General features: G+C 35.6%; 2 protein-coding genes across 2 annotated transcripts; both read right to left on the bottom strand.

The window, feature by feature from the left end:
• Positions 1–3,184: 3,184 nt before the first annotated feature.
• LOC106408841 (uncharacterized mitochondrial protein AtMg00810-like) lies at positions 3,185–3,685 on the bottom strand. The gene has a single exon (XM_048757319.1). It carries the CDS (start codon positions 3,683–3,685, stop codon positions 3,185–3,187), a length of 501 nt encoding a protein of 166 aa, XP_048613276.1.
• A 6,547-nt stretch (positions 3,686–10,232) lies between these two features.
• LOC106407533 lies at positions 10,233–12,481 on the bottom strand. Its single transcript, XM_048757066.1, has 5 exons — positions 12,452–12,481; positions 11,210–11,268; positions 10,988–11,097; positions 10,723–10,893; positions 10,233–10,517 (listed from the first exon to the last, which is right to left on the bottom strand). The coding sequence occupies exons 3-5, from the start codon at positions 11,087–11,089 to the stop codon at positions 10,434–10,436; spliced, it is 357 nt and encodes a 118-aa protein (XP_048613023.1). The 5' UTR covers positions 11,090–11,097; positions 11,210–11,268; positions 12,452–12,481; the 3' UTR covers positions 10,233–10,433.
• Positions 12,482–13,321: the final 840 nt, after the last annotated feature.

The raw sequence follows: 13,321 nt of genomic DNA, 5'->3' as shown, positions 1-13,321 counted from the left end.
CACATTACCGCACCTAAAACCACATATAAACAACCACATCGTGGTGGTTTCCACTAGAGGAGGAATTGCCCTGTTGGTCTAGGCCAGGGATCGACTCCCCTCTAGTGCGAAATTATTAGCTCCACATGTGGCCACGCGGATATGGGCCCATGCTTATGGTCCATTTGAATACCCGGGAGAGGATCCATCCGTGGGTTGCACCTCCCATCCGGGGGTTAGGTCTGTGTTTTTAATAGACCCGGATTTAACCCTTTAAGTTACAAAAAAAAAAAAAACCACATATAAACAGGATAAAACAAAAATTGATTTCGTACTTATAGGCAGTTTTTTACCGTAACACATATGGAATAAGTCAACACTTTGTGCACCCTATGTCACTGAAATTTATGTTAGCCTTGGTACAATTTAAATTCACAGATAAATATTTTCAAAAGATCTCATCAAATCTAAGCTATGCTCACATATGCGGACGACGTAGATATCAAGCACTGATTAAACTAGGATTAAAACACAAATGAAGGAGTCCGGTTTCCCGAGCTCAATAACACACACAGAGAAATATCAACAATTCTCCGAGCATAGTGATTCGCTCGCAGAATTCGGTGGGGGCATTGTGTTGGAGTCCGGTTTCACACCCAGTTTGAACTGCAAGTCCGACCCGACTATACAAAACTTGGCGCCAACTAGAAGCCCATAAAAGACGAAAGGCCCACATCCCATGGAGCCCATGAAAAGTCAAGTCAAAACTTTGACCAAATCTTCATCAAAAGTTTTGGTCAATGGTCTTGAATGATCATTACTACGATCATTTATTTTAATTAATGACTATAAATGACATTGTCTTCGCCTAAAAATCATATATAAAAGGAGGATAACTATCTAGCTAACGGAGACATTCCATGAGAGGAAACATATTCAACGGAGAAGAGAAGAAATAGATAAAGAAGATTTCACACATTCATCATCTATTCTCACATAAGATCCACATATTTATCATCAAAAGGAAGTCATCTATTGATTTTTTCACATATTTCTATATCTTTTTATCTATGTTTGCTATTATTTAGTTATTTGCTGCCTAACTCGTTGCTTCCTAGCTTCTAGCTGCCCAGCTCTCAGCTGCCTAACTGCCTAGCTGTCAGACCGCCTAGATGACCTGATGATCCAACGACATGAAGATACGACGACCTGGAGAGCTGGAAATATAATCGCATATCTCAAAAATAGATCCCTCTCCTAGCTGCGTAGCTATAAGAGATATCCAGAAGCCTACCTCAATATGAGATCTCTCGCCAAGCTTCCTAGCTATAAGAGAGATCTAGAAGCCTATCTCAAGAATATCTCTCTCTTATAACTACCTACCTATAAGAGATATCTCTCTCCTAGATTCCTAGCTATAAGAGAGATCTAGAAGCTTATCTTAAGAGGAGATCTCTTTACTAGCTGCCTAGTTGCAAGAGAGATCTAAAAGCCTATCTCAGGAAGAGTTATCTCTCCTAGATGCCTAGCTATAAGAAATATCTAAAAACTTACCTAAAGAAGAGACCTCTCTTCTAGTTTCCTATCTAGAAGAGAGACTAAGATGACCAGCTAAACAAGGAGTTCCCTCGGACAGGCACACAATATACCACAAACAAGATATTACCTGAGAACTACGTAGGCTTGATCCTGAAAGGATGCGTAGGCAGCCTTTTCTAAATGCACAACTCATAATATAGCTCACCTCATCAATGGCGAGCGCATAGAATATTGCTCATTGGACGGAAATTGGAGACTCCTTATCTTGAAGATATAACGCAATCAATATGGCACAAAGTTCAAGGGATCCTTCATTACAAGGAAATGGGTTAATCAATGTGGAATGGAGGTCAAGGAACCTAGCAAAGACTTCCTTGTTCTACAATCAACCTGTAAACCCTAACCTTATTTTTGAGTGAATTTTAGGATTCATCATTTTTTATAATGGATGCTCAGATCAGTATGTATATCTGAAACCTGATCGAATAGACGATATTATTCACAACCCGAATTCATATGTTTGTCAAATCTTACATTTTCCTTTTCTTAACTCGATCAAGCATCAAATCTACACAAATAGTGATGTCTCTCCATATATCTTTTTGTAAGAAATTGAAGAACATAGTGAAGAACAAGAGAGAGAGAGAGAGAGAGAGAGAGAGAGAGAGAGAGAGAGAGGAGAGGGAGGGAGAGAGAGAGGGGAGAGAGAGAGAGAGAGAGAGAGAGAGAGAGAGAGAGAGAGAGAGAGAGAGAGAGAGAGAGAGAGAGAGAGAGAGAGAGAGAGAGAGAGAGAGAGAGAGAGAGTAAGGAAGGATTTCTTATTTCCTTAGATCTAAAAAATTTCCTTATAATTGGTTATCAAGAGACAGAAGCAGAATATAATAGACTTACTCTAGTAGCCAAACATCCTTGGGAAGCTAAAATATAATATCAGTCTGTTTTTACTGTAGTTCCGCGGGATACTGTTCATTCTAGCAGGCCTTGCTTGATTTCCTTTGGCAAGCCTTGCTAGATGAAAACTTGTTCTGTTTATTTATTCATGTCAATGCTCCCCCTCAAGCTTTACCATAAGGTATGGTTAAGCTTGGAACTCATGAAGACATCCCTCATTAAAACCTTTTGTGTGAAAAACCCAATGGGACAAAAACACACAAAGGAAAAAGAGTAGATGTTTCATGACTTAAGGGGATCATGATCTATCCAGGTCTATGAGTCCCAATCTCGGATGAATGAACTCACATACTTTATTACTTGCTCCTTTGGTGAAGATATCAGCTAGCTGGTCTTCACTTCTAGTGTAGCAAGGTAGAATGATCTTCTGCTCCACAACTTGTCTCACCTTGTGACAGTCCACTTCAATGTGCTTTGTCCTTTCATGAAACACTGAGTTTGAAGCTATATGAATGGCCGCCTGGTTATCACAGTGCATGGTATTTGGTGTTGATGTCTCTATGCCCAATTCTCTTAGCAAGTTTCTGATCCAAATGAGCTCACTTGTCAGCTTCCTCATTGCTCTATATTCTGCCTTAGCACTTGAACATGATACCAGCTTTTGTTTCTTGCTTTTCCACGTAACTAGATTTCCTCCGATGAAGGTGCAATAACCTGTAGTAGACCTCCTATCCACTCTATCACCAGCCCAATCTGCATCACAATATCCCACAATCTATGTGCTCTTGTTGCAACCCATCCAAACACCTTGACCCGGAGCCTCCCTTATGTATCTCATGATCCCTTCCACCATATTCCAATGATGAACCTTCGGTGCTTGCATATGCTGGCTGACTTTGTTCACAGCAAAACAGATGTCTGGTCTTGTAATGGTGAGATAGATCAACTTCCCAACCATCATCTTATAGAGCTTGAAGTTTCCAAATGGTTTGTCTTCAAACTCCCCCTCACGCAAGACTTTGTAGCCTTCTTCAAGTGGTGGTTTAGCTACTTTTGCTCCAAGCTTCCCTGCCTCATTTAAAAGATCAAGTGCGTACTTTCTTTGAGATAAGAAAACCCTCTCTTTATAGCGGCATATTTCTATCCCTAGAAAGTACTTTAGCTCACCCAAATTTTTAATATCAAAGGTAGATTTAAGAAAAGCTTTAGTAGAGATGATACTTTCCTTGTCACTTCCTGTGATTATATTATCGTCCACATAGATCAGTATCACCATAATTCCTTGCTTGCTTGTGAGAGTAAAGAGAGTATGATCAGCTTCTGATTTTACAAACCCTCTACCATTGAGAGTTGTACTCAGTTTGTGATATCAAGCTCTTGGTGACTGTTTTAATCCATAGATTGCTTTCTTCAATCTTAGGACATTCCCTGGCTTGACCATATCTTCCATACCCGGAGGTGGCCTCATGTAAACCTCATCCAGTAGCTCTTCTTGAAGAAAAGCATTCTTGACATCCATCTGCCAAGGATCCCATTCTAGGTTCACTGCCAAGGAGAGAAGAATGCTTATGGTGTTGAGTTTAGCTACTGGTGCAAAGGTATCCAAATAGTCTTCTCCACAGACTTGAGTGTATCCTCTTGCAACCAGACTTGTCTTCTTCCTTTCTGGTTTTCCATTGGCAAGATATTTGATGGTGAAGAGCATGCGGCTTGTAACGGATTTTTTTCCTTTAGAAAGCTCAGTTTCATACCAAGTATCATTTTTGATCATGGCACTAACTTCATCTCCAACTGACTCTCTCCACTCTTCATACTCCATGGCTTCTTCATAAGTCTTTAGAATATACTCTTGATCCATATTGCTGATGAAGACTACATGCTCCTGAGGGTAACTTGCCAAAGAACAGGTTGCTTGGATAGGGTGAGCCACTGCATTGTTGTTGAAGTACACTCTGGTGTCGACCCACTTGGATGGTTTCTTCACTCTTATACTCCTTCTCAATGGTTGAATCTGTTGCCCTGCTACCACTGCCTCTTCTTGTCCTTGATCTCCATTACACTGATCTTCACTAGACTGATCAGATTCATCTCCATCTTGCTCATATGTGCTTGCTGAATCGTCTCCTTCTTGCGGTTGTGATTCAGGTTCACTGCCCCCCTCCGCCCCCTTAAGGATCAGGATGGGATGTTTCTACAACTGGTGATGCTTCTTCATTGTTTCCAGCAGATGGTGGTGAGGGAAAAGTCCTTGGCACCTCACTGCTCTGAGGCTGACTGATGCCAAGACTCTCCAGAATGATTCTCAAGTTGTTTGCCCTATCTGAAGGTCCTTGTGAGAGGTCTTGAAGGCTTTCCCAACTCTTTTCCTCATAGTACCCCTTAGATTCCACAAACTTAACATCCCTTGAGACTATAACTTTTCTTGAATCAGGAATGTAGCACTTATAACATTTCTGTGTGTGGGAGTATCCAATAAACATTCCCTTGACACTCTTGGCTTCTAGCTTGTTTCTCATTTCTCCTGGTGTCAAGACATAACAAACACGCCCAAACACGCGCAAATGATCAATTGGAGGTTTTATTTTGTTTAGTACCTGAAAGGGAGAGGCATATTGAAGAACTTTGGTGGGGATTCTGTTGATCAGATAGCATGCTGATACCACAGCATCTCCCCAAAATCTCTTAGGGACATTGGTGTGGAACATCATGCTTCTTGCAACCTCTATAAGATGGCGATTCTTCCTTTCAGCAACTCCATTTTGTGGAGGTGTGTATGGACAGCTTGTTTGATGAATTATCCCATGTTTTGCTAAGTGGTGTTTGAAGGCATTGCTGGTATATTCTCCCCCATTATCAGGCCTGAGAATTTTGATATTGGAATTGAAATGGTTAGATATATAGTTTTGGAAGTTAACAAAAGCTTCTAAAACTCTATCTTTAGTTTGAATCAGGGTGAACCAAGTATATTTTGATTTTTCATCTATGAATGTAACAAAATACTTATGGTTCTCCCTAGACACACAAGGTGCAGTCCAAACATCAGAGTGAACAAGATCAAAGCAATTCTCATAAATAGTCATTGATTTAGGAAAAACAGATTTCTGATGTTTACCAAGAATACAAGCCTCACAACTTTCATTCTTAAAAGATAGATTAGGTAACATCAGACCTAAGGCACGAGAATGAGGGTGACCTAATCTAGCATGCCATAACACCTCACTAGCTAAAACAGAAGCAAAATTAAAAGCACACGATAAATCTGAAACTTTGGTGTCTTCAAAAAAATATAGCTCTCCCTTGCTCACACATTTTCCCAGCATCTTACTAGTCTTAATATCCTGAAAGCAAACATCATTAGGACTAAAAATAACATTGCAATTTAAATCATTAGTTGCTCTCTTAACAGATAATAAGTTGGATGTGAAAGTAGGCATATAAAGAGCTTGAGACTTCTTATCAAACAGTTTCAGGTTTCCTACTCCTTCAATTGGAATTCTATCACCATTAGCAATCACTACACTCCCTAGAGTAGGTTTGACATCACTAATCAGTCTAGCATCCCTAATCATATGATGAGAGGCTCCTGAATCAATGATCAAAGGTCTAGTAGTATGAGATGTACTATGATAGAATTTAAAGCATTGATACTTATGTTACCAGAGTTTGCATTGATAGCCTTGATAAGGGCTTCAATGTCTGACTTGCGGATGAAAGTATCATCAGGAGATGGCTGAGACATGTCATGGGATGTGGATCCACCAGTGTGGGTGGTTGAGATCATGGGTCTTCCATATTCTCCCATGCGCATGAAGCTTGGTACTGAGGCCTCTTGAGCTCATGCTTCATGTGCTCTGGTCTAATTGTATCTGTTGGTTGACGCCGGTCTGAGGTGAGGATGGAGGATCCAACAATTGGTTTTGGAGTGGCCTAGCTTCTTGCAATGCTCACAAGTCATAGACTTGTCTCCTCCTCCTGGTTTGAAGTGTGCTTTGTTGACTGAAGCACTCTCCACCTTCTCAGCCTTGTTTACCATAGACAGCTTCCCTAATCCACCAAAGAGACCATCTGAGCCTAGCTCCTTTTGAAGTTGAGCAGACACATCATCATAGCTTGGAAGCTCCTTAGCTCTCAATATGTGTTTAAGTACATCATTGAAGCTTGGGTTGAGTGTGAGAAACAATCCAAAGACCTTGTCTTGTTCATGCCTCTCTTCTAGTGTACTAGGATCAGTGGTGCTTGGCCTCAGCATCTCAAGTTCAGACCACAGCTGGCTGTACTTCCCAAGGTGCTTGGTGAAGTCCATCTCTTCTTGCTGCAAGTTGTTGATTGCCCTCTTAACCTCAAAGATTCTGGTGAGATTTGAACTGTTGCCATACACCTTGTGTAAGGTATCCCATAGCTTCTCTGCACTCTCACAGTGTGAGTAAGACTCCATGATAGGAGTATCAAGTGAGCCTTGCAAGATAGACAGCACCATGAGATCCTCCTGACCTCATTTGCCTTCATCTACCACTACAATCTCCTTGCCATCTTCTCCTTGGGTGATTTTTCTTGGTGCCTCACTGGTGGTGATGTGCTCCCATAGACCTCTTTCCCCAAGAGCTGTCCTAGCCAATCTCGACCAGGTAATGTAGTTAGAACCCTTTAGGGTGACTGGAATCATTATTGGCTTGTGCTGCTCTATCTTCTCTCAAAAACACATATTTATTATCCACTAGATAAAAGAAATCTGAAGAGAAAATTGCGAAAGTAAACCGGTGAATCAATAGAGAAAGAGTATCAGAGTAAGATTGCGGAAGAGAAATAGGTACTCAAGAGCTTAAAGGCTCTGATACCATGTAAGAAATTGAAGAACAGAGTGAAGAACAAGAAAGAGAAAGAGTAAGGAAGTATTTTTTATTTCCTTAGATCTAAAAATGTCATTACAATTGGTTATCAAGAGACAGAAGCAGAATAGAATAGGCTTACTCTAGTAGCCAAACACCCTTGGCTTACCAGGGAATCTAAAATATACTATCAGTCTGCTTTTACCGTAGTTTCGCGGGTACTGTTCATTCTAGCTGGCTTTGCTTGATTTCCTTTGGCAAGCCTTGCTAGATGAAAACTTTTTCTGTTTATTTTTTCATATCAATACTTTTCATAAATTTTATTCTCGTATATTTACTCTGATTTCTTTTATGCCTTTGGCTATTTACAAACCTGAAACCCTAAATTCATAATCTTGTATTGTTTCTTCAATTCTTCCAAATGGAAACATAAAATCGTCACTTCCAAAAATCTCTTCCTAAAGAGACTTCAAGGATCATTCACAAGTATTAGTAATTTTCTTTGCACTGGATATATACATAATATCATGAAAACCCAATCTTTTCAGGGTTTACTGGGTTCGATTTGGTAGACAATGATTTTTACTTTCTCGCATATGCTATTTTGTTTTTAGCACAAAATTTTCAAGTTTATTTTGCAATTTTCATATATTTTTTTGTTAGCTCAGTTAGTCTCACTACTCGAATTCATGTACTCAAATTTGTTTTTCTTAATTTGTCGTTAGCACAATGTTTTGTATACGAGTTATGATTACCTGTTATGAATATATGTGAGCTTTTTTTTTGCGTTAGAATTATTATCTTTACGTATGAGGTTTATTCTTCTTTGTTGTTAGCATAATATTTTTATATATGATTTATCATCAAAAAATATGATTGGTTTTTAAAAGTTTTCCACAATCAAATCCTTGTTTTACCTTAATGATTTCAGTCATCAACAAAGTCATAAAGTCACTCGTTCAAGTTAATTGAGTATATTTAATGTAGAAATGAATGTCTCAGATTACTTAATAAGGTTTAGAACTGAATTTGAAAAATTTCTTGGTACATCTAGTGTTCACGTGATTTACTAAATCCAGACTAAACATGATTAAACCTAACCAAAATGAACCAAAATTTTATAATATCCGAATGGTATTAATGTGCTCTCAAAATTCCAAATCGAAATGACTCGAAACAAACCCAATTAGACATATGAGGATTCATGCCTAGTGTATAAGCTCATCTCACTTACTAGGACTGGGAAAATAAACCGAATCCGATAAACCAAACCGAACCCGCTCCAATTAAAATGAATCCGAACCGATCCAAACCTGACATAAATACCGAATGGATCTGGTTTTATGGTATTTTGGGTTATGAGTATTATCCAAACCCAAACCTAAATGGATACCCAATAGAACCCGAAACCTTCAAAATCCCAAAAAAACTTGTACCAAACATGATTGTAGTTCCTAATATGTATCCAAAATACACTAAGATATTATTAAACATCTAAAATAATTTTCTAGGGTTGTAACTTGTATGTATTCCTAACAGGTGCATAATTTAACTCCCAAGTGTTAGTGTACTTGTAAGGGTCGCACGGTTCATTTTCCCTATGATTTCTGAGTTAGGATTCTCGCGCTTGATCTTTAAGACTTCTCTAGTACTTGACATGCTCCCAATCATGTGTGAGTGGGAGATATTAATTTATGGTCGGTTTGCATCCATGATTAGGCAGCATAACAAACCGGTTTGGTTAACCCCTAGTTTTAGGAAATTATTCGCATAACTCCTTAAATGAAGATATGTGACTCTTCATTTAAAAGATGCGTCTCTTTGCTGAAAATACATGTCTCTTCCTTGAACATATGTGACTCCTCACAAAATGTCTCTTGACTGTCTATATATATAGACATTGCAAATAGAAGAGAACCAATTGTAATAATATATTTATAACAAATATATTTCTAAAGAGTGAGTAAAAAGTTTTAGAGAGAAGAAGCTTCAATGAATCAACTAGAAAGGTACTTGAATGGGGACATGTGGTTGATTTCCATCTGTGATTTATTTCTGATTCTTGCATCCAATTCCAGATTGTATCAAGCAATGTTCATCGCTAAACTAGAATAGTATGTTTTCGGTTTAACGCGCTTCTGCATATAGATCTCTAACAGTTCTATTATCCCAGTAGTGACCCTAGAACGTCGTCTTTCCGAGATCTAATGAATGTTTCTTGGTACTTCAACCTTCCTCAAAATAATATTTAATGTTGTAACAATGTCATTAGATCTCAAGATATATTTGCATACATTGTCTTACTTCCTTATTGTTTTGCAAATTTTCAGTTGTTCTACCACTCATCATCACGATGATTGATTCAATTGTTGTTTTTCCGTAATGTCGTATCCTACAAAACCACTATTTCATTGTTGTTTTGATACGATTATAGCAGGGTTTGGTGGATTCTTGAGAATTATCTTGTGAGTCTACAAAATATTGAAAATAGCTTTTGAAAGTAGAAGAAAAATCTTTGTATATTTTCCTTTATTCACAGATGCAAAACTATACAATGTATACGGTGGTTAACCTAAAAAAAGTGAATGCAAAAGAAAAAGAACTCCAAAAAAATCGAAATGTTTCGTTTAAGAAGTGGAGAATTGTTCACATCTCTAGTAATTTGCCTATTACTCCCGAGATGGAAACGTTAAGAGAAGACATTGTAGCTTGAAAATCAAGTAATGAGTAAGGGCATGTTCACTTCACATAAAGTAAAACAGAATTGTCCATATTTCTATTGAAAAAATATGTGACGTAAGCCCCACGACATGGCTGGTTCTTTGATCTAACCGTATATTTTGTGATTAGAAAGTTTCAAACATATTTTTGGCACATATTATCGTAGCTACGCATTAGTTTCTTAGTTTCTTGCCACTGCCTCTCGATTTTAATCAAGATGCAGAAGAAGAAGACCCGTGCAGTAGATTGTTGCGGTTTGACATGACAAACCCAAAAAAAAAAAGAACAAACATTATTTTAGTATTAACAGTCTTAACTACTTCAATAAAATCATGAAAATCAATCGTAGGTATTACAAGTTTGGTCCTCTTAACAGAATAAAATCTAAAACTTCAAACAACTTAATCTCCAGCTCTTAACTCCTTGTACGCAAAACCAGCCTTCTCAAGAAGGAAAGCTATTATATTGGTTCTTGTACTAATCCGTACTGACCTTCTTATCAACACTTGACTTACTGAGGATTACAACTCCAATGGTGATCGATAAAGCTCCCGCAAACCACTGCATTATTTATCGGAAAATGTATCAGCCAAACTCATGTTACAACTCCAAAACTACCATTTCAACATAACAATTGGTGTCCTAAATACACGCAAACCTTAAAAACAAGTACAAGTTATGGAATCTGCAATAGTAATAGGCTTTGACATCCAAGAAAAGCATAGCATAAGAAACATTGTTTTCAAGATTTAAATAAAAAACTTACACGGAATGATAAGGACTCGTGAAACAGAAAGAGGCCAGCAAAACCGGAAGAGAGGAAATTAGCAGCAAAGTTAGTGACGGTAGCTTGTAGAGAAGAGAGAGCTCTTAAGCTGTTTACATAACATCCCCACATTACCACATTGCATAATACAACCAATCCATATTTTAGCACCTGTTAAACATTAAAAAATTCCAAAATTAAATTAATCAAAATGCTCTAAGGAAAAAAAAAACAAATGAAGCTAAGAAAATGTTATTATTATTACGAGAGATGAGAAGAACTTTGCAGAGATGGCAGCAAGAGCTGCATTGAACCCAGCAGAGATTGCCCAGATGTATCCTCTTTTCTTTAGTTGTACATCACCCATGGATCCACCTGAGGTTTTTCACAATCAAAGATACGATCAGAAAGAAAAAAACTGCACAAACTTCAATCAATTTCAGAGAATTGAAGTGTTTTCATGAGTCTCTTTGGGTTCTAATCATACCTTTGATTTGTCGCAGTTTCCCCTTTTCGTTTCCCCTTAGGCTACAGATTGGATCAAATCTGAAATTGGAGAAGAAGAAGAAGGCATGTTAAACACTTTATTTGGTTACTAGGGATTAACCCGGGTGTACTTTATTTTTTTCTAATTTAAGTTGTTAAATTATTTATATTTAGGTTATGATATATATTTATATAAATGTTAAGATGCATGTTATAATTAAAATTTATTTTTAAATTTTAACACGTTAAATTAACATATTTTTTTACTATTTAAATATTTTTTTTGTAATTTTGTTGGCTATATAGTTATCATATTTAGCAAAATTATCTGTTGAGTGTTGGAATAAATGTTTTAGATATTTAATTAAACTGCAGAGTATTTTCGGATCGACCACATGCTCAACAATTGATCGATCCGTAAAAAGATAGTTGATCTCCTTGGCCAGGTAAATACAATTTTAGCAAAAATATCTTTGATTTTCAAATATTAAGTATATAACTATTCTTTTGAATATATTTTTTTTGAATTGTATTTTTTGATTAAATTATTGTATTATAATGTTTATGTAAATATTTTTTGTGATGTTTGAATTTGTGTTGTTAGTATACTTAACCTAGATGATATTGATGTTTAACAATTTTTTTTTTCTGGAAATAGAAAATAATGATATATCAAAACGTATCTAATACTTGTTAAATGATAGTATAATGTAAATTACATCCATTATTTGAAAATAACCATTTGTTGTTTTTATTTATTTTTAAATCAGAAATTATTTTTATTTAAAAACATTATTCATATATAATATAATAGTTTAAGTTTGGAAGATTAATCTATATATATAAATTATGTATATTTAAAAAAAAAAAAATTTAAGATATTATATATTGAGTAACTGAATAAAAGCTGAATTTCTTATCTTGAAAATGAAATATTTATATTTTTGTCTTCATGTTATACTCACCAATCCAACATTGATATTTATAACTCAGTATGTTTTTTAAAAAAACTTAGTTTTAAGTAATAAACAAATTTAATAAATTAAATTCATCACCTATAATGTTCTGTAAACTATATTTGAAAATTCTCTAAAATTATATTTTAAGCATAATATTACTATTATTTAATTTAAGTTATTTTAAGCATAGTATATGCTAAACCAACTTAAATTATATTTACAATAGGACCATCCTAAACCGGTTAATAAACCAAAAATAATATTAAACCAACATGAACCAATACCTGATTCGGCGAGGAAAGAAGTGTTTCGGGATAAACGCTTGAATGGTTATTAACTGTAATGGTTTGATCATGAAAGAGTAATATGAATATTAACAATAAAATTATGGATTAGATTAATTTAAATTTGTAAGAATACCTTTGAATCTATGAAAAGCAATTCAATTCCCATGAATAAGTTTGGCTTTTGGAAGTTGCGGATTTTCCAACAATGAATCCACCTAACAAAAAGTTCGTTGTTATAAAAAATCTCCTTCAAGGTCATTATAGGTTTTTGGGACGGCAAGAGTTGATGGTGGAACCATTTTTTTGCTCGAGTGCTTTGAAGTTTTCCTTAATAGTGTGAGGTTGATGTTGATGGAATAATGAATTTTATAGGGACTTTCTTGATGTAGAACTATACATTTTTTTTAATGTGGTATTTCCATTTTTATATAATTTACTACCATTTTAAGATAGATGTACATTTTAAGATAGATGTTTAAATCTTAATGTACTTTTTCCATTTTTTAAAATGTTTATTTCCATTTCTTATATTTTTTATTTATGTAATATCTATATTTATATTTTATATTTTAAAATAGATATTTAAATTTTAATGTATTTTTTCCATTATTTTAAATTGTGTATTTACTTATATTATATATTTTACATTTTAAGATAGATGTTTAATACTTAATGAACTTTTTCTATTTTTTAAAAAAAATTGTGTATTTACTTATTATTATTATATATTTACATTATTTACTTATTATTTATTTTCCTGTATATGTATCCCCATTTCTTGTACTTTTTATTTACTTAATATCTCTATTTTACATTTTAAGATAGATGTTTAAATCTTAATGTACATTTTCCATTTTCTTTAAATTG

The sequence above is a fragment of the Brassica napus genome, chromosome C5 (assembly GCF_020379485.1).
Source record: "Brassica napus cultivar Da-Ae chromosome C5, Da-Ae, whole genome shotgun sequence".
Taxonomy (NCBI): Eukaryota; Viridiplantae; Streptophyta; class Magnoliopsida; order Brassicales; family Brassicaceae; genus Brassica; species Brassica napus.
The sequence above is the reverse complement of the archived record's forward strand: the minus strand, read 5'-3'. Positions and strand labels throughout refer to the sequence as shown.

What these genes read in the sequence shown, in the direction of transcription:
- LOC106407533 (XM_048757066.1), bottom strand. Translation starts at nt 11,089, where the DNA reads ATGGGTGATGTACAACTAAAGAAAAGAGGATACATCTGGGCAATCTCT. An exon ending in CAAAGTTCTTCTCATCTCTC is followed by an intron (nt 10,894 to 10,987) that starts GTAATAATAATA and finishes AATGTTTAACAG; the next exon opens with GTGCTAAAATATGGATTGGT. An exon ending in ACGAGTCCTTATCATTCCGT is followed by an intron (nt 10,518 to 10,722) that starts GTAAGTTTTTTA and finishes TAAATAATGCAG; the next exon opens with TGGTTTGCGGGAGCTTTATC.
- LOC106408841 (XM_048757319.1), bottom strand. Translation starts at nt 3,685, where the DNA reads ATGGTGATACTGATCTATGTGGACGATAATATAATCACAGGAAGTGAC.